At 38.9% G+C, this 22,677-nt stretch overlaps 1 protein-coding gene across 1 annotated transcript in view; it reads left to right on the top strand.

Annotated features, from left to right (window-relative positions):
* znf346 (zinc finger protein 346) overlaps positions 1-12,699 on the top strand; it is a 64,679-nt gene extending 51,980 nt beyond the window's left edge. Inside the window, exon 6 of the mRNA XM_051677746.1 lies at positions 12,158-12,699. Coding sequence (XP_051533706.1) covers positions 12,158-12,225 — 68 coding nt within the window. The 3' untranslated portion in view covers positions 12,226-12,699. The remainder of the gene's footprint in view (positions 1-12,157) is intronic.
* The last annotated feature ends 9,978 nt before the right edge of the window (positions 12,700-22,677 follow it).

Here is a 22,677-nt window from a genome sequence, read left to right as displayed (position 1 = left end):
TAATAATACTTGAAGAATGTGCCAGGATTTGCAAAGTCAGTAAATGTACTGAATTCGGCTAAAGCACCCAGACTTAGCAATAATAATACATTTTGATTTGTTATTGGAAGGATAGACTGACAAGTTACTTTGTTAATAATCTTCATTGAGTGTTGTTGGAGCTAAAATACTTTCAAATGTACCAGCTCTTTTGTACATTATGGGTGAATCTCACAAAAATATGTGTAGATCATGTTTCAGCCCAAAATCAAAAGGAAAAATGAAGAATTATATTTTATATAATATAATATAATTATATAAAGAGAATGAAGCCTATTTTTAGGGTCGTTTCCACTTTTGCATTTTGACATTATTTTCACTAACACATCTTCCCCCAAACTGTCATTACTGTAATGTGTCGTACACCCTGTCTACACCGAGCGCGTCCGTTGACACGACGCTACATCTTGAGGCTGTCTACATTGGACATGTCGACACAAATGTTCTTAATCATTTATTTGTGTTGTTGACAATAGTTGCGCCAGCGAGTGCAATGCAAAATGGAATGGTTCAGAACAACTTGATTTTGGCCGAGGGTGTCACACACCTACTGAATGTTGTGCTTGAGGTCCCTCTCTCTTCAGTTGGAGTTCTGTCACACACACGAATTCAGAATGATGGAGACACACCTGCTGGCTCCCTCTGACTTTCTCGCCACTTCCCACTCACATGGAGATCGGCAAAATAACAAAAGGAGTAACGCGTGAACATAAACAATGATAACAGACTGAATTTGGACACGATTCATAAAGTAACTTTGCCCTGTGTATGTGTGTGATTGTGTATTTATCCCCTCGGGGTTTGCCATATTAAGAGTATGTCCATTCACAGCTTCAGTGAGAAAATGAATTGCGTTTAATAAACAGACTGTTCCTACTGTGATTGTTCTGATTTTTACATTTTATTGTCAATTATCATCATTTTAGTGTATGAATATCACAATGTCACATTGTGTCTAGTGTGGATAGACAGATTGCTTGTCACTGGAATCTTGTCACGTCTGCTTAGGACAAGGTGTTACACCCTGTATACAGCGGGTGCGTCCGTTGATGCAACGGCTTGAGGCTGTCTACACTGGATGCATTAACATGAACGTTCTAAACTGTTTATTTGTTTTGTTGGCAGTAGTAGCGCTAGCACATGTAGCAAAAAATGGAACTTGACACCTGTTTACCGTCACCATAACGTGACGCTTCCAGTGTAGACAGCATCATTGATTATAATGGGGTTCTATTGCTTTTTACGCGGTGTGGCGCTCATGTCCGGTGTAGACAGGGTGTTAGACTTATTAGGGTTTTTCCAAAATCCCTAAACAAAGACCAAAATTGTAAAATGTAATTCCTACATTTTTCAAGTTGCATCCACCAAACTTGGCACAGACCTGCAGACTGTTCTGACTTCTGAGTGTGCTATGACTTTTCTAACTGACCGAACTTATGGTTTTTCATGTAGCAGGCATTAAAATGTCCTCAAAATCTCATAGTATTAAATACACATAATGTCCAAACAAGACTATTCAAACTCCAACTGTCAACAAATTCAAAAGTAAACAAACACACTCAAGACCATTAATCTGCTTTAATTGTCTTTCTGACTGAAGGGCCTGTAAAACCTTCAGAGTATTACAGATATTTTAAACTTTCAGACAAGGCTTTGTCAAGCCAACACCAACATTTAAATAATATATCTTTTTGAATTTCTCATTATTCTCAATGGTGATTCTCATTTCTGTAATACTATTTTCAGTCACAGTAATACAATGATTAAAGACAGCACAACAAATATGATGTATAAATTCTTTACAATTCAAATAATATATATTTTTATACTTTTTTATATTTTTTTTATATTCTCAATCGTGTGATTCTCACTATTGTAAAACAATATTTTTAATTACTGTACAAATATTGTATACAAATACTTTACAATTTAAATAATATTTATTTTTTTCTTTCTTTTTTGCATTACATAGATGAGAATTTGGGTTCAATTTGTGTTTAATTGTCATAGCAATAATGTTATGTCATGATGCCAAAAATATAAGCATATAGGAATTTTCTTGCACAAAACAGAATTTATATTTGTATTTCTTTTCCTTTTTTAGTAAAATATAATCTAGACATTTTCTTGACAGGTTTTGTAAGATTCACCCTTATGTCTGATATTAGTCAATTATACCACATAGAAAACATCATGCAATAGCTAGACATTTCCCTACCATGATAACAATATACCATATGAATTTTTAACATTAGCTTTAAGTGGCCTTAAATTATAATTATTAACACAGTAGTGAACAGGATGGAGACATGCTGGAGCTTTGATATCTCCAAACAAATGGCCTCTCTGAAATGACCCTTTCATTAGATAAGAGCGAGGTCACAGGAGAGCATCTCTCTTGACTCATCAGCCCAGGAGGGAGAGAAATAGAGAGAAAGATAGATGAATGAGAAAGTGAGAGACTGACCGGGCATCCACTCCCTGGAGCCCAGCGGAGATCTGACCCCTCCACCTGGGTAAACATTCATCACTGATCAGGGGGATAAAGAATGCGGTAACCCAGAGACGTGGACTCAAGCTTTAGGTCCAAGATGGTTTTTCGCAGTGTCAACTCTCCACAGGAGCACCAGCTATCTGGACGGTCAAGTTTATTTTTCCTGTTTGGGAGGGCGAGGGGGTGGCAGGGTTTCAGGAGGGGCAACGGGGGCAAAAGGTTAGCTGAGGGTTGAAAGAGAGGACTGGAATATATAGAGTGGTGAGGACGGGAGATCAGACATGAAAGTGGAATGACGTGGGGTGATCTGGTCCGAGACAGGATGTAGTCAAGCAGGAAATACAACAAGTGCTTTGTACTTAACACATGTCCTGGCTCTTGAACTTATCTCGGAGACTGACGTAAAGCTCATCTTCAGCCAGTCTTAAGAGGCTGGAAATCAATGAACGTCTTGCAAGGGCAACAATCTAAACCTGATAATTGCAGATGCATGCCAAAGATGTTTTCTAGAAGTATTTAAAAGTGTTCTGTAAAAGAAAAATTTTAGGAACTGACCATGAAGAAATTATTCTGAAAATAATTTTCTTAAAGTGTTTTGTCTTGTTTTCTCGTAAAATATCTAAACTTCCTTTAATCAAGATACATTTATTTGAGAAGCAAAATGACATCATAATAAATATTTTATGCTTAGAACAAGAAAAAAATATCAGTGATGTAAGAAAAATAAACAGGTTTTCCCAAAAATTAAGTTTATTTTTCTTACCCCACTGGCATAAAGCTCATTAAATTTGGTTAAATGTATCTAAAAATTAGACTTACATCTATCTTATGTAATTTTGCTGAAGTAAATATATCTTGTTTTTAGAATGTTTATATATTTTTACTGGAAAACAAGACAAAAATACTGAGTAAGTAAATGATTAGACTGCATAAACATTGAGCCGAACATCACTAATGCTTTATGCTGTCGCCTTATCTTAAAAAAACAAATCTGGACCCCACTTCCCTGACCAACTTTCACCCTATCTCCAACTTGCCTTTTGTTTCTAAAATCTTGGAGAAAGTGGTATTAATTCAACTACAGTCTTTTTTGTCTGATAACTCTATTCATGAAATATTCCATCTTCGGTATGGCTTACAAATAACTTTTTAAAGCTGAACGAAAGTAAAACTGAAATCATCCTCTTTGACTCGAATATCAACAGTGCATGTGATTTTGACCTAGACTCTCTCTCTCTCACCTTATATTTGATAAGCAGATAAGCGATGTGGTAAAATCATGTTTTTATCATCTTCGTTTGTTAACTAAGATTAAGCCATTCTTGTCATTAAGCAAGTTTGAAACAGTGATCCATGCTTTTGTTATTTCTCACCTGGATTACTGTAACTCGCTTTACATTGGTGCCCCTCATTCGTCTATTTCACGCCTTCAGCTTGTTCAAAACGCTGCGGCTAGGCTCCTTAAGGGGAAATGCAAATTTGAGCACATCACACCGGTCTTGATTTCATTGCACTGGCTTCCTGTTAAATTTAGAATTTATTTTAACATTTTATTGTTTGTATTTAAACCTCTCCTCAGTACTAATCCGACTTGCTGCACCCGTACACTTCATCGAGATTTCTTAGATCTGGTGAATCTGAATTGCTTTGTGTTCCCAGGTCTAAACTTAAGAATAGTGGTATTCGTGCCTTGCTGTTGTTGGACAGCTATGGAACAGTCTTCCGGCACTGCCTCAACTATCTCGGCTTTTAAAACTAAACTTAAAACGTATCTATTTTCCTTGGCTTTTAACATTCGTTTTTTTATCTTTGTAAGTTTATTGATTATTGTTATTACATGGCTTGATTGTTGTCTTTTAATATATTGTGCAGCACTTTGGTCAGCCTCGGTTGTTTTTAAATGTGCTATATAAATAAACATCGATTGATTGATTGATTCAATACAAGTTAAGCTCAACTGACAGCATTTTTGGCATAATGTTGATTACCACAAAAATTTATTTAGACATGTCATTCCTTTTCTTTAAAAAACAAAAATCGGGGTTACAGTGAATCACTTACAATGGAAGTGAATGGGGCCAGTTTTTGGAGGGTTTAAATGCAGGAATGTGAACCTTATAAATGTAAAAAAAAAGTTGTTTATATCATTGTTTTAACGGTCATTTTAGGGTTTTAGAGTTTATGGCGTTACGTCGTCTTGACGACAAAGTTGTAAGACTGGATGTAAATTTACAAAGAAAAGGTTAGTAAAAGGTTAGTAAAGTATTTTATAACACTAAAATCATGTTAACACACATATTGGACTCAAGATGGCGCCGAGTATGGCTGCTGCGTTGCGAGCTCCGGCACAACATAGGAGTGTTTTGTTTGTTTTGTTCACAATTCTTATGTTTTTTTCTTGGATGTTGTCTGCCTTATTGTCTACGACAGACAAACACTTTTGGACATTGGTTCAGCAATTTCACACCGTAAACCGGACTTCACATTCTTCAATGCCGACCCGCTGTTTACAAACACGCAAGCGGAGCCCTTTGTCTGGGCAGCACGGCCGCGGAAACGCAAAAGGAAAAGGGGAAACAGAGCTGGCGTTCTCATCAGAGTAAGACGCCGCGCAAATTGACCCCCGCTACCCAGTATTCTACTGGCAAATGTTCAGTCTCTGGATAACAAGCTCTGCGAGCTGAAAGCGTGGATCTCTTTCCAACGAGATACAAGGGACTGCTGCATTATCTGCCTTACGGAAACTTGGATATCTGCGGAGATTCCAGACTCAGACATTGAACCCGCAGGGTTCTCCGTGCACCGAGCGGACAGAGCGAAAGACCTCTCAGGTAAAACTAGAGGAGGTGGTGTATGTTTTATGATCAACAAATCCTGGTGTGATCAGAGGAACGTACATTCTATCAAGTTTTTCTGCTCTCCTGATCTGGAATTTCTTATGCTTCTGTGTCGACCATTCTGGCTACTGAGGGAATTCACAGCGGTCATTATCACAGCTGTGTACATTTCCCCAAAAGCCGACACAGACCGGGCACTCAAGGAACTGTATGGGAGTATAAGTGAGCAGGAAACCACGCACCCTGAGGCCACGTTCATTGTGACCGGGGACTTTAATAAAGCCAGTTTAAAATCAGTCGCACCAAAATACCACCAGCACATTAGTTTCAACACACGAGGGGACCGGGTTTTGGACCATTGCTACTCTCCGTTCCGGGATGGCTACAAATCCCTCCCCCGCCCACCATTTGGCAAATCGGACCACTCTTCCATTCTGCTTCTGCCCGCTTACAGGCAGAAATTGAAACAGGAAGCACCCACCCTCAGAACGATCCAGTGCTGGTCGGACCAATCAGATTCTACGCTACAAGACTGTTTTGATCACACGGACTGGGAGATGTTCTGGTCCACCTCTGATGATGACATCGAGCTTTACGCTGATAGCGTAATGTGTTTCATCAAAAAGTGCGTAGAGGACGTTGTTCCGACCAGAACAATGCGGATCTATCCGAATCAGAAACCTTGGATTAATAGCGATGTTCACGCGGCACTTAATGTGCGGACCTCCGCTTTTAATTCTGGGAATGCGGAGGAGCATAAACAAGAAAGTTATGCCCTCCGAAAAACTATCAGAACTGCAAAACGCCAATACAGGAGCAAGATTGAAGGACAGTTTAACACCACCAACTCTAGATGCATGTGGCAGGGAATTAACATCATCACTTTAAAGGGAATAAAAACTCCGCCATGAACACTGCTGCCTCTCTCCCGGATGAGCTAAATACTTTTTATGCTCGTTTTGAGGGAAATAACACCGCCCTCATGGAGAGAGCTCTCGCGGCTGAAGCTACAGAGGTTAGTTCACTCTCCGTCTCTGTAGCGGATGTAACCCGATCCTTCCGACGGGTGAATATCCGCAAAGCCGTGGCCCAGACGGCATTCCGGGCCGCGTCATCAGAGCGTGCGCGAACCAGCTGGCTGGTGTTTTTACGGACATTTTCAACCTTTCCCTCTCTTTGTCTGTAGTCCCCACATGCTTTAAAACATCCACCATTGTGCCTGCTCCAAAACAATCAAAAATAACTTGCTTAAATGACTGGCGTCCTGTTGCTCTGACCCCCATCATCAGCAAATGCTTTGAGAGACTAATCAGATATTACATCTGCTCTGTGCTGCCTCTCTCTCTTGACCCGCTGCAGTTTGCTTACCGCAACAACCACTCCACTGATGATGCCATTGCATCTACAATACACACTGCTCTCTCCCACCTGGAAAAAAGAACACTTATGTGAGAATGCTGTTTGTAGACTACAGCTCAGCATTCAACACCATAGTGCCCTCCAAGCTAGATGAGAAACTCCAGGCTCTGGGCTTAAACAGCTCGCTGTGCAGCTGGATCCTGGACTTCCTGTCAAGCAGACGCCAGGTGGTTAGAATAGGCAGCAACATCTCCTCATCACTGACCCTCAACACTGGAGCCCCGCAGGGCTGTGTTCTCAGCCCACTCCTGTATTCCCTGCACACACATGACTGTGTGGCAACACAGCTCCAATGCCATCATTAAGTTTGCTGATGACACAACGGTGGTAGGTCTGATCACTGACAATGATGAAACAGCCTACAGAGAGGAGGAGCACACTCTGACACACTGGTGTCAGGAGCACAACCTCTCCCTCAACGTCAGTAAGACAAAGGAGCTTGTGGTGGACTTCAGAAGAAAAGACAGAGAACACAGTCCCATCACCATCAATGGAGCACCAGTGGAGAGAGTCAGCAGCTTCAAGTTCCTGGGTGTCCACATCACTGAGGAACTCACATGGTCCATCCACACTGAAGTTGTTGTGAAGAAGGCTCATCAGCGCCTCTTCTTCCTGAGACGGCTGAGGAAGTTTGGAATGAACCGCCACATCCTCACACGGTTTTACACCTGCACTGTAGAGAGCATCCTGACTGGCTGCATCTCCTGGTACGGCAATAGCACCGCCCACAACCGCAAAGCCCTGCAAAGGGTGGTGCGAACTGCCAGACACATCATCGGAGGTGAGCTTCCCTCCCTCCAGGAAATATATACAAGGCGGTGTGTGAAAAAAGCTTGGAGGATCATCAGAGACTCCAGCCACCCGAGCCATGGGCTGTTCTCACTGCTACCATCAGGTAGGCGGTATCGCAGCATCAGGACCAGCACCAGCCGACTCCATGATAGCTTCTTTCCCCAAGCAATCAGACTTCTGAACTCTTGATCTCCCACAATCAAATACATCAGCACTGCACTTTATTACCTTTACTCTTATATCTCACACCAGACTGTCATAAATTATATTATTATTATATTATATTCTCTCTTAACAACTTACTATCAACCGACAGCCTGAATGTCAATACAGTACAATACTGTACATTCTATATGTACTATATATACTTTTTTATATATTTTTATTTTTTATTTTTATTGAATAATGTGTATCTATATAGTGCGTATTGTATACTGTACAGTGTATGTTATTATTTGTATATTGTTGAGTGTAATTATGTGTATAACAGATGTTTAAATTGTGTTGTTAATTTGATGTTATTGTAAATTGGTACTGTCTCATCACTGTCACGACTGCTATGTTGATCGGAACTGCACCCAAGAATTTCACACACCATTGCACTTGTGTATATGGTTGTGTGACAATAAAAGTGATTTGATTTTGATTTGATATTGCTTACATCTTGTGGCTGTACTTTTGAAACAGCGAGTATTTAAACGTTTACGGATTGGCCCCATTCACTTCTATTGTAAGTGGCTCACTGGAACCAAGATTTGAGTTTTTCTTTTTTTTTTCTTTTATTGGATTTCTCCCCTTTTCTCCCCAATTTGGAATGTCCAATTCCCAATATAGACCCAGTAGTGACTTGCCTCAATCTGGATGGTGGAGGATGAATCTCAGTTGCCTCCGCGTCTGAGACAGTCAATCTGTGCATCTTATCACGTTGCTTGTTGAGCGTGTTACTGTGGAGACCTGTAGAGGCTCATCTATGCACAACTCACCAAGCGTCCAACTGAGAGCGAGAAACACATTATAGCGAACACGGGGAGATTAATCCAACGTGACTCTACCCGCCCTAGCAACCGGGCCAACTGGTTGCTTAGGAAACCTGACTGGAGTCACTTAGCATGCCCTGGATTTGAACTTGTGACTCCAGGTGTGGTAGTCAGCGTCTTTACTCGCTGAGCTACTTAGGCCCCCCAATTTGAGCTTTCCTTAAAGAAAAGGAAGGGCAAGTCTATTTATTTTTTTTGTGTGGTAATCAACATTATGCCAAAAATACTGTCGATTGAGCTTAACTTGTATTGAACCCAGAATATTCCTTTAAATTATTCTGTCTGCATGTCTTTAATTGGAAAAAAAAAGTTTTGACTCAAATGCTCCCTTTGCACTGTGGCCATCATTATATGCTTACAAGACTTGACTGACATGGTACAAAGACAATACCAATTCAACAATAAACGAATTAAACATATGTAATGTCCGGACAACAGAAAGATCTCTAATGATGATTGGCAAACTAAAGTTGATTTTGAGCCATCTCTTTCCATCCTGTGATGATCCACTATTCAGCAGAGTTGTACTGACGTAGCTGCATTCAGTTGTTCAGTTTTTATTGATATTTTAGTAGCATCTTAATCCATAGGAAAGAAAAAATCTTTCCTATGATCTCTTTAATGGCTCAAGTGTTTCTACTAGACAGCAATTAGATGAAATGAAGAGTAAATGGAAACTTCAGTCTTCTGCTTCTCAGATTTTTCAGTAATCATGTAAGATTATCTCAACAATGTCTCAGATTTCAAAATGGAATATGAACACTCACCATCAAATTCTTCCAAGACCAAAATTTCTGAGCTTTACAATCTACATTAATTTTATAGATCTATACTTCTTTTACTGCATACCAACAATTTTCTCATTTATGTCCTTTTGTATATCTCCAAATGGATTTTAGCATAGTTTTTAATGTAAATATATTGTGTATAAATCATACTATACATTATATGTAGTGGATTCTTTCCATGAACTAGCCACAAACTGAGACTAATTAATTACCTGAGACCTACATTTTGGATAGAGTTCAGTCTATGTGAACTTGGGTCATTTATCTTCAGTCGTCTGACTGATTGACCACAGCAGAATTAACCCTGTGAAGAATATAAGGGCTCCCTTTGTAAGACTCTCATTAAACCAAATCGCCTGCCCCATGTTGTTTTATCCACCTCGTCTCCTGTTTATCTAACATCCTATCCCACTGCTATGGACAACACTATCCAAAAAGCCTTAATCCTGTTCTCCTTCACCATAGAAATGACATTGGCAGATAAAAAACAGAGGCCTATCTCCATAGGGCACCTTGTAGGGCTAAGTCATAGATAGCTCATTTTTTGGGGCAGTGTAAATGTTGCCTTCCAGGCCTTGAGATAGTGCTTTCTGCACTGTATCAAGGCAGCCACAGTGTACGTTGCATCATCAACACGGCTTTGACTGTGTCTTTGTTCGGCAATGGCCCATAATGCAGTTGTGTTTCTAATTAAGCCGGAGAGATGGAGACAGACAGGCTGCCGGTTGCCTCCGACACTCTGGTGTGGCACTGCTTTAAAAAATGTACTCCCCACACCTCCTTGCCTACACACAGACTGTGACCCTAATCTTTCATTCCTGTCCTGGAATTTGGCTGGAGTTCTTCATGTGGAGGGTATTTGTTGTTATTACTTAATCGTTTTTATGGTGCCAAAGCGCCCAAATACAAGCAGATAACTTGTAAATGTGAACCTGATGCTATCGTTAAAATGTAATTAAGAAAAAAAATGTTCTCAGACTTAATCTGTGCAGATTAAAAATAAATAAATAAATACGAAAGTTTCAGTTACATTAAGCATGGCATTGATTCATATGACATTCATATTAGAACATGTAAAATATTACAGTACGGTATATCATGGACAATGTCAGCAAACATTAAAAACACCATGTGATCTGTGACTGTGTTGGGAATAATTGATGTGGGGCCGCTCGGGTACTTCGGTTGTGCAATACATTTTCAATAATTCAGTGGTCTGGAGTCAATTATTCAACTTATAACATGGTTAACATACTGTATGTACATGCGTTTATATAAGACATTTTTCAGGTTTTCGTCCCTACAAGACACTTAAATAAAGGGATAGTTCACCCAAAAATGAAAAATATGTCATTATTTACTCACTTATTTTGTTCAAAAATGTATGACTTTATTTCTAACTTGGAATACTCAAGGAGATATTTTGAAGGCTGTGCTGGTCGTTCTTTTCCGTGTAATTACAATAAATGAGTACTGGATGTTTCAAGCACAAAAAAGATGCAAAAGCACCATAAAAGTATCATAAAAGTGGACGTGTGCTCTATATTCCAAGTGCTCTGAAGCCATACAATAGCTTTGTGTGAGGAACGGCCTAAAATTTAGGTTGTTATTTACAGAACATCTTGACATTCGTCCTAGTACTCCTTGAGAGTTCATGAGAGAACAATGAACAATATACAATCGGATCTTTTCAATGATTTCGATTTCCAATTTCCATAGAAGAAAGAAAGTCATACAGGTTTAGAAAAACATGAGGCTGAGTAGGCGTAAATAATGACAGAATTTTCATTGTTGGGTGAACTATCAATTTAATGTTAAATGACCTATGCTAAATGTTTGCCTGCTATGTACAGTCGAGTGTGAAGATTTCTTTACAATAACATTTACTCTGATACCGACAGACTATTTTCCTTAAACTTAATTAAAAGATTAGATGTCCTCTCTTTCTTATCCTCTATGTGTATTTCTGCCCTCCTACCCTGTCCTCCCCCATTTAATGCATCAAAGAACCCTTATCTGGCCCCCTGAGGGTCTGCCACAGGGAAGAAGTTGAGTGGACATACTGCAGCTTATCTTGTTGGGAAGGCCACAGTGATAAGACTTAGCTTTCCCACCCATCTGGTCAGTTTCATGCTGACCCCTGATTCTTCCACTGGCCATCCTGTGTCACCCATTAAAATGAAAAGATAGATTACATCAGAGCTCAGAGTATGTAATCAGATTTCCCTCTCTTGACACCTCAAGCCAAAGGGACGGGATGGATACCAGAACAGTTGAAAGTGACTGACCATTCCTTTAGCTCATGAAATCCAATTGATATTTAGGTAGTTGACTAATAATATTGAATTTAACATTGTTTAGTAGATTTTAGGTTAAAATTTATACTACCGGTACCAGTCAAAGGTTTGGACACACTTGACTGAATTTATGTTTCTCATAATATAAAAAACGTATTGATCTAAAGTCTTACGCTTGGAATTCATTGGCTGAAAAATATAAATTGTGCCACCGTATAACATTTTTATTTATTTTTGATAAATGGATGAATTGGACTGAATAGTGAAGGAAAAGCATCAATAAAATAATCAATATAAGTTTACAAATATGTTTGGTAGATAGCAATAACAGTCCATGTAGTGGCTAATTTATCAATTGAATGTCCACTGTGTTATTTTCCACCCTGATGCTGCACAATTTATTAATTTTTTTCTCCCCTTTTCTCCCCAATTTGGAATTCCCAATGCGCTCTAGGTCTTCATGGTGGCATAGTGACTCAATCTGGGTGGCGAAGGAAGAATCTCAGTTGCCTCCGTGTCTGAGACTGTCAATCCACGCATCTTATCACGCGGCTTGTTGGGCTTTACTGCAGAGATGTAGCGCATATGGAGGCCCACGCAATTCTCTGCGGCATCCACGCACAACTCACCATGTGCCCCACCGAGAGCGAGAATCACATTATAGTGACCACGAGGAGGTTAACCCATCGTGCCTCTACCCACCCTAGCAACCGGACCAACTGGTTGCTTAGGAGACTTGGCTGGAGTCACTCAGCACGCCCTGGATTTGAACTTGCGACTCCAGGTGTGGTAGTAAGTGTTTTTACTTGCTGAGCTACCCAGGCCCCCTGAAGCTGCACATTTAACTGGATGGACATCTGATTTTTTTTTAGTAATTTTGCTAGACTAGTATGAATAATACAATCTTTAACATGTCCATGTAATGATGAAACATGAAGATACTATAAAATTATATTTTATTTTTCAAAAGTTTCAAAGCCAAAATGCCACCAAAATGACCCTGCTGCAACATGGCCGCCATCTTGATTGTTATGGGTTGAATGGATCACATGATTGCGTCACTTGACAATAAATACGTTATCATTTTCAGATATCTCTGTTTTCCATGTCCACACTACAATGCAAACACAGCGTTTTCAAATGTATCCACTTTTCAAAAAGCTCCGTTTTCACTGTCAAAAAAACGCTGTCTCAGTGTGGACTGAAGGCCAAAACGTAGAGAAAAAGATGCATTTTCAAACAAAAACGTATTAGTGTGGACATGGCCTAACATCTGTGTTTTAAGGCTGTTTAAATATTTTTACTGGAAAATAAAATAAGAAAATTATATTTTGCTGTGTACCTCAGAACACAAAGATAACAAAAATCACTTTTGCTTGTTTCATATAAGACAAAAGTGGTTTCTCTTTGAAACCTACTCACACACACTCTCTGTTAAATCTTCCATTCTCGACCACTCCTCTGGAGGACTATCTTCATTGATATAGCTCCATGAGATCAGGGCAAGGACTTGGAGCCAAGCCGTCCCACGCAGACTCCCATTTACCCCAGCAGCCTTGATAAAACACCACAACAGAGGGGGGCCACAGACCAGCAGGACACCAATGATAATGCCCTGGGGCGAAGATCACAGGAACACATGCCCCCTTTGATAAAACATGCTGTACTACTGGAGAGCATCACTTACCAGCTTCACATATCATACTGTCTCGGCTGCTGAAAATTACTGGTGACATAATGGCTGGCCTAAACTATTAGCGTCCTGCTGAGGAATGTACAGTACATGCTGTCAGTTGTGCTGCTGGGTTTCACTGCTCAAGAACAAGAGGATGTATGTCACAATTGAAATTTAGCAACTTAACGGTTGTAAGCTGGAGTTTACAATGAAGTTAAACTTGTAAAACAAGTTGTGATGGAATTTATGTGCAGAATCACATGGGGAGCACTTATGCCCATTAACGGGAGAGTTTAACCAAAAATGTACATTCTGTCATTATGGACATTCTGGAGAAACCAGATGTTGTTCCAAATGACATCAAATACACTGGGTTACAGATTATGGTGTGTGCAGACACAAAAATAGCATATTTACTGTGAATGGAGTTCAGACAGTTCAGGTTCCACCCATGTTTTATAGGGTCGAGAGAGTGCTGAGTTTTATTCGAAAGCCTACAAAACAGGGCATAAATTAGGCCTTAAAACGCTACCAGTCAACTCAAACATGGGTAAAATATGCAGACTCACAACTAGTACAAACTAGTAGTATTTGAAACGTATATTCAGTTTTGTTGAGCAACTTTTGGATGGTTCATCCAAAAAGATCATCCAATTGTTTTTTGTTTTTTTATTTATTTTGTATTACTATTCAGGTAGTCTGCATCAGTGTTGAGGAGTAACTAACTAAAAGATGTAATGCTGCTAACACAATTGTCAGTAGCTTAGCTATTTTCAAAATAGTGTAGCTTTTCTAGTATTAAGCTACTATTTCCGGTAAGAGGTGTTGTGTGTGACAACACTCGACATCACAGTCTTTAATGCCATATTGTATTGCGTGTACAGCTATGCAGCCTAATAAGCGGAGTAAATAATCACACTCTCTTCATTCATTCCAGTGAAAAGTTCGTTCTGATAGTTCATGTAAATGAACAGATTCTAAAAATAATCATTTATATGTCCCTGCATGGGATTTAGGTTTGTATTTTATAAATATATAAAGTGACATATTCACGGGTTCAATACAAGTTAATAGACAGCATTTGTGGCATAATGTTCATTACCACACAAATCGATTTTGACTCGTTCCTCCTTTTCTTTAAAAAGAGCAAAAATCTGGGTTCCAGTGAGGCACTTACAATGGAAGTAAATGGGGCCAACCAGTGAACTTTAAAATCTCAATGTTTTAGAAGTATAGCCACAAGACATAAACAATATGCTTGTTAACATGATTTTAGTGTGATAAAATAGCTTACTAACCTTTTCTGTGTAATTATATCCAATTTTACAACTTTGTTGCCATGATACCATAAACACTAAAAAACTTTCCCCATTCACTTCGGTTGTAAGTGCCTCACTGTAAGTTAGATTTTTCTTTTTTTTTTTTTTTTAAAGAAGAGGGACGAGTCAAAAAAATTTTTTTATTGTGGTAATGAACATTATGCGACAAATGAACATTGAACCTGAAGTATTCCTTTAAAATTCTGCTGTTCATTTCAGTTTTCGATTTAAAAATATAGTCCCCTTAAATAGCTTTAATGTTACAAAAAATAAGCTACTTTTTGCTATTAGCTTTTCGGGTAACACTTTACAATAAGGTTACATTTGTTAACATTAGTAAATGCATTAGTTATCATGAATAAACAATTAACAATATATTTGTTACAGCATTTATTAATCTTTGTTAATGTTAGTTAATAAAAATACAAATGTTCATTGTTAGTTCATGTTAGTTCATAGTGCATTTACTAATGTTAACTAATACAACTTTTGATTTTAAAAATGTATTAGTATATGTTGAAATTAACATTAACTAAGATTAATAAATGTTTAATAAGTATTGTTCATTGTTAGTTCATATTAACTAATGTTGTAACAAATGTAAAAAAAAAATTGAACCTTATTGTAAAGTGTTACTGCTTTTTGTGTAGCGAAGTGCTAATTCGAAAGAGTAGCTTGACTATAGTTTAATAGTGTTAAATTATGAGTAGCTTGTTGCTTGACAAACTAAAGTTTCAAAGTTGCTTCTTCACCACCTATGTCACCATGAGAGACTTTTGGTGGGTGAAGAATAAAATAGATAAAATGTTTGCTGGCTACAGTTCCCCACACGAAACCACACAGCCGTGGCTCTTAGATGGTAATTTCACTTTGTACTAGAGCTACATTCGGGACCTCTGAACATATCCTCTCAGAATTTCCATGTTAAGGGCCCTTTCAGTGGTGGGTCCACATTAAATACATCTTTGCCCGCAGAAATTGGCACTGAGCTGAGATGGCCTCAGTTGAGCCTTGTATCCAGTCACTCAGCTGAAGGAGGGATAAATGTGAGGAGATGTGATATAACCGTGGAACGACCCACCGCACGCCTCTCGTGTCCACATGCTTCTGAAGCGCCTCACATCGTGTGCAAAAGCCACAAACCACTCGTTGTGTACAAGCCTTTCTTTAATCTTACAAACATCTCCCCAGACTTTCAGTACAAAAATAACCCTGAAGAGCTTCCTGTGTGTTTTAGCGAAAGCTTTCCTTGAGATTTTCAGAGGTTCCATGGTTTCACAGGAGGGAGCATGAGTTGGAACGTCCAACCTTAATTAAATCATAACTGAATTTATCCAAAATTATCACCATTCACACCTGGTACAAGGGGAGCATTTGTAGTATGCAACAGTGCTGTTCTGTTTAATGTGAAACAGTGTGCTTATTCAGGGTTTAGCCAGGAGGGTATGGAATATCCTGATTTATTGAGGCAAATAAATGTCCGGACGCAGTTAAAGTCGTCTCGTGTAGTTTAACACTCACCATTTATGAAGGCTACTCGCATATTGTCCAGCAGATGAATGAAAAGATGGCGTTCACATGTGTGTTGAAAAATGTTCCAAAGAAATTGTGCATGCAATAATGTATATTACATGTCATATACTCAACTAAAGCCCTGTTTGTTCGGGATACGTTTTCCTTTGAGAAGGATAAGTAAATTCATGTTTCACAGATGTACTTTGTGATTTTAATACTGTCAGATCAAAGATCAATCCTCTGAAATCACACGATAAGAAACAACCTGAAAATTTTCTATGAAAATCTTGATGTCTTTTGCATGTTTGTGAAAGCTATAAAAGAAATTATTTTGCAGTGGCTTGCGTGCTCACGCAAGTACTTGCATTGTTTAGCGTTAAACCAACACAAGTTCTACCACTACGTAAACTAGGGCTGTGCCGATACAATCTTTAATCGATATATTGCTATACTTTTTCTCAAAATATTGTATCGATACTTTCGATCCCTGTATCAATATTTTTATTGACCTACTGTATTTAGGCATTCACTTCAGTTCAATAAAAAGAAGCAGGTCATCTAAATTAGCGCAAACTCTGAGAACGCTGTTTCTCAGTGCAGTCTTCTATGAAGAGAGATAAACTGAAACTGAACCTGCAGATCAGTTCGATACAATTATTATAATTTGATGCATCACGATAAATTGAATCGTGACATAATTATCGCAATATATATTGTATCGTGAGTTACATGCCTATACCCACCCCTAACGTGAACCATTGTGAATGAGCCTCTCTCATAGCACTCATGAACGTGTTTTCACTGTTTTTCAGATTTTCACTGATGACTCACATTTCTAGTGTTTATCACCAAAACCTACTGCATGCCTTCAAAAGACTTTTTGTATGACAAACAAATGGATTACTTTTATGTTACTTTGGGGTCCTTTTTAAGCTTTAAAGTGAGTCAGTATTAACTACAATTGGATTCAAAAGGCGGATCAGAATATTCAGTAAAATATGTCCTTTTATGTCGGTTCGGAACGACATGAAGGTGAGTAAATTATGACAGAATTTGCATTGTTGTGTGAACTATTCCTTTAAAAATTGTAACTCAAATGTTGTTAAGGAATCCAATCCCATATAGTGCTTAAAATGATAGTTCACCCAAAAGAATGTCACACGTTTTGAGTGAACTATCCCTTTAAGACAAGTTCACCCTAGTAGTCAATAAGGAAACATGTCAGTCCTTGACAAAGCCTTGTTGTTTGAATTATGTGTTAATGACATTCAGGAAGGTCACAATAATCTGTCAGTGCAAAGTATTACTCTCTCTATATCCATACTTCGTGACTGAAAGTGGAGTATTTGGTCACTACTGCCCCCTTAAAACTAGGGAGAGTTTGAGGAACTATAAGGATTTTGTAGAGAATCTAGGGAGGGTCAAGAGGAAAGGAAAAAAGGGAGGGCGCTCTGGAGGAGATGGAGGAAGCCGTCTGACTACAATTTACAGCCCTAATAAATCCCCTCTCTTTAGCTTCTAACCCCCATATCTGCCCGCCGGCTCCCTAAAAACTTAATCACTCTCTTGCTGCCCCATCGGTAGTCCTCGTCAAGGCCTTCTCAGTCCCTGTGCCCCTCTGCATGGGGCCCACACTGGCCCTACTGTAAAAGCAAACAGCTTCCTCATTATCACCTGTCTGTGCTGCCACACTGGCCGAGAACTATTATAGCCCACCCCTGAGCGATTCAACCAGATGTGGCAGCTCACTCATTGGGTTTGGTTGCTTTAGATGTGATGTGATATGGAGAACTCCAAAGACATGTTCAAAGGCACTTAGGTAATGTGCCCCTGCCAAAGGCATAAGATTCTTCTTTAAGTTTTTGACTTTTGATATGACACAATTGGCTAAGACAGAGAGATAACATTTCACACATTTGGGTGAATTCACTAAACAATTGCACCACTTTTGCGTGTGGTATTTTAGTGCAAAAACCTGCATCTTATTCAAAAGTTTAAATAGGCGCAATCAGCGTGAAAAAACAGTGCTGCATCATATTTAAATGAAGACAAACACCTCCTTTCTATGCAAATTAGGCTCATTATGGACTGCACTTTATTCACAAAACTCTGTGTTATTTGCCCATTGCTATAAACATCACACTATTACCGCTCGAGGAAAGTAGGCGGTGAACAAATTTTGATAGAAAGCGACATTTGTGTACAGGTTTCTATGGAACCTTTTTACATTTCTGGCTTCAGAACTATGGGGCGCCAAGTGTAAAATGTCTAATTTCGTGGACTTAATGAATCATGTGACACTAAATGCAGTCCTTTATGACAAAATGCATTTCATGAACAGAAAGACAAAAATGAATTTTGTGACATTCCGAATCATGAAATGGAATTAGCAAAAATCATTTTGTAGACAAAATGCATTTTGTGATCCAGATAACCCCTTTCGTGGACAAAATACATACATATCTTATTCACAAAATTAGCATTTCACAGCCAGAAATTGCTGGGTGCAATTTTCTACGAAAGGTGTTTTCTGTTATCCAAATGAAAAGTATATTTACTTTATGTCCAAGGAAGGAACTTGTCTCAGTTTTGTGCACAAAATAATTTTTTGGTTTCTAATTTTGTGCATGAAATGAAGTAATGAAATTACATTTTGTAGACAAAATGCAACTGGCTTTGTCTTCCTATGCACAAAATGCATTTAATTGTAATTGCATTTCATCATGAAATACTGTAATTCTTGTCACTTTTCAATTTTTCAATCTCTTTCAATCTCAAAATTTAATCTCTGTTGGTAAATTTAAATCTTCCACTATTCATCTCACTCAAGGTGTCCCAAAGGGCTCTGTTCTTGGTCCTCTTCTTTTTAATATCTATATGTTACTCCTTGGTCATATTATCCACAGTCATGTTCTCAGTTATCATTGTAATGCTGATGACCTTCAAATCTACATATCTTTGTCCCCTCTGCTCATTAAATACTTCTTTCAATTATATCAAAACCTGGCTAACAATAACTTTCTCAAATTCAATACTGACAAAACAGAGGTCATGTTAATTGGTCCACCATCCCTACTAAAAAAGTCAGTATTGAGTGTCATTATTGATGGGGTCGCTTCACCCCTTCCCAAACCATAAGAAATCCCACCAAGATGTAGTTTTATCACCTTTGCAACATTGTACGTCTCCGACCGTGTCTCAGGTCTGAAGACACTGAAACTCTAGTTAATGCCTTCATAACCTCATGCCTTATCTATTGTAACTCCCTTCTAATCGGATTTCCTGCTAAAAACCATCTCCACATTGCAATAAGTTCAAAATTCTGTTGCCTAGGTTATCACTGATACCAAGAAATCTGATCACATCACCCCCATACTCTATGAGCTGCACTGGTTACTTGTTTCTGTCCGTATTGAGGACAATTTTCTTCTGTTAACTTTTAAATGCCTCAATGATCTTGCTTCTCATTATCAGTCTGAACTGCTGCAGAATTATACACCTGCTCGCTCACTTTAGGTCTTCTGACTCCAAACTCCTCACTGTTCGTCATTCAGTACAGTGGCACCTAAACTCTGGAACTCACTTCCTCAGAGTCTTCGTGACATCTCCACTATCTCCTCTTTTAAGTCGCAACTAAAAACCCATCTCTTCTCTCAATATTATCTGCATACCTCTGACAAGTGTTGCCGTGCTGTTTTTGTTGTTGTTACTGTTGTGTATTGTATTGTTGATTCATGTCATTATGTCTTTGCTTAGTGTCCTTGAGCTTGGGAAAGGCTAGTTTACTAGATTTAGGGTGCTAAATAAGGCACAAATGCATCACAGGCCGTGAAAAGGGTCCATTGACCATGGTTTTTCAAGAACTTGGACATATATAAACAAGCATGCAGTGTAGTTGAAGCAATGCTGTACAGTCACAGCAAAGTTTACCAGATTGCAGATCAGTGTGATCAATATTATCCCAGTTTCCCCCTTAATGGCAATGTGCAAACAACAGGCACAAACCCTGTTACACTGGTTCTTCAAAGAGTGAGACTGAGAGGGTGAGATAGGGAGTCTGACACTGTCTCTATCCTCCTCAAGTTCTTCTCTTTATCTATGAGCTGTTAAATGGAGAGGGAAGGTTTTCATTAGTGTCTGGCCGACTCTGGGAGTTGCATTGGGAAGCAATGATGATCGAGCAATAGAGTCACTTCAGCCTCAAACCTCCTGTTGCCAGGCCAGAGAAAATTAAAACACCACAAATAAGATTTCCCCCACCTCCTTATTACGGAAACGATTACGGAAATCTTTTTTTTTTTTTTTTTTTTTTTAAGTACACTTTGTTTGTTCTTACATTGATATCAGTGTAACTTGTAACGTAATGCCCTTCAACTATTTTGTGGTTATGAGTTCATTTATTTATCAGCAGTACTTTCTTTATTATGGCAAATAAAACAGCTACTCATCTACAGCACTCATGATTGGAGTGAAAACTTTTATAAATGATTCACCAAGCCAAGAATGTTCAACACTGTGCCCATACACAAGCAGAAAAGACAAGACAAAACAAGAGGTTTGTGGGTATGCTGTAGACAAAAACAAAACAAAAGAGTAGTTAAACAAAGATGGTTTACTTTGTGGTTACTGGGAGACACTTAACTGTGTAGAAACTCAGCTGCCGGGACAAAGACAAACTGCAACATAAATCACCTTAAGTGTTGCATTCACACTGCTTTTCACAGGCTTGCAAACTATCTAAGACAAACCGCAGTTTATAAAATGCACCAAAGTCACATTTAAAGTGCAGTTTAAGGAGCGATTACTTATTTCTTGACATCATAATTTCATCTAACATGTACATTTAAAATTCCCTGTGGGATTCGAGGTCTGTAATTGTTTGAAAATGGATCATGGAGAAATTATTCAGTTGCATGCAATTTTGCTCAGACTACGTCAATGCCACTCAAATTCAGATATCCAAACCCAGCATTTTCCCTCATTTTTCCTTAACAAGTGTCTTAAGGGCATTTTATACAGACTAAGGTCGCCTTTAATTAAGTGAAATATAGGGTTCAAACGTTACCATACACGCTATCTGCAATACTATCTCAGCACTGTAGTTCAAGAGTCTTTTTAGACCTAAAGCCCAGTCTAGTCACTAAAGAATCTGAATCATCAAAACTGAAGAATTTTCCTGGGTCTGTTCTAAAACCTAGTGGGTTGCCTCACTGCTTACCCTTACAAAAATTGAGAGTTCACTGCAAATTTGCCGCAAACTTGCCGCAACTTCGCCACAGATAATTTTCACATGCAAACGAGCTTTGCGGCAAACTTGTGGCAAATTGTCCATTGTTGCCAAAGGTTTGTTGGAGGTTCACCACTACCGGTGAAGAGCTGCAAACTTCTGGCAAACATTTGCGGTGAATCACAAGCTCATTTGCATGTGAAAATAAAGCGGCAAATTTCCCACTTACTATTTTCACATGCAAATGAGCTTGCGATTTGTCGCAAATGTTTGCAGCTCTTTACCGCTAGTGGTGAACCTGCAGCAAACCGTTGGTGACAATGGACAATTTGCTGCAAGTCTGCCGCAAAGCACATTTGCATGGGAAATTATTCAGTGGTGAATTTGCGGCAAGTTTGTGGCATATTTGCCATGAACTCTCGATTTTGTAAGGGCAACTCACAATTGATTCCTATGAAGTTTGATGTTAGCATGTTGCTAAGCTAACTCTCAGCCTGGCTGGCATAAAGCTGGAATACTTTCCCATAAAAGTAATGTTGATTTATTTTTTTATTTTTTTAATAGAGTTCATGTTTTATATAATATGTTACAAATACTATGGAAGAAAACAGCGGAACTGTATAGGATAAAATACAGGGATAAAATGAATCGGAGGGTAATTTTTATTCAAACAGTGCTTGGCAGGTTGTACTGATTCTGGAGGAATGAGTTCTGGAAGGGTCACATGTGAAGGGACCCGGGTCACTGTCAGACTGTCTCCCTCACAGAACGCCGTAACAAGTTTCCACACAAACCCCCGAGCTTGAGACCCAGGAGGCTCAGTCACCACAAACACACAATGAACATGAAAAGTATTCTCTCCTGTCTCTCTAGGTCCATATTCTGATATTTTTTCTCCTTTGGGAAAGATTACGTTAAACTTCTGTTGTCTGTAACTTTCTAGATATTTGTTAATGTTTGATGAATTGTCTGTGAAATCAAAATGTAGTCCTGTCAACCTGTTTCTTTCTTTTTCTCTGTCTCTGCTTCCCGCTCTCCCTTCCCAAATTTTACTGGAAGGAAGAGCAGAGAAATTAAGTGATATTTTGGCCTTGGTTAGATGGAAGAGCAGGACAGGAAGTCATGGAACCTGGGCCAGTGGAAGCTATTCAGGGCCGGATCTTACTGTTCTGTGGTTTTTTGTATGTAAGTGTGTGTGTAGAAGGGAGTCAGGATCCTCCTGTAGTCGGTTAATTCTC

The sequence above is a fragment of the Myxocyprinus asiaticus genome, chromosome 38, assembly GCF_019703515.2.
Source record: "Myxocyprinus asiaticus isolate MX2 ecotype Aquarium Trade chromosome 38, UBuf_Myxa_2, whole genome shotgun sequence".
In the NCBI taxonomy this organism is placed as follows: domain Eukaryota; kingdom Metazoa; phylum Chordata; class Actinopteri; order Cypriniformes; family Catostomidae; genus Myxocyprinus; species Myxocyprinus asiaticus.
The sequence above is the reverse complement of the archived record's forward strand: the minus strand, read 5'-3'. Positions and strand labels throughout refer to the sequence as shown.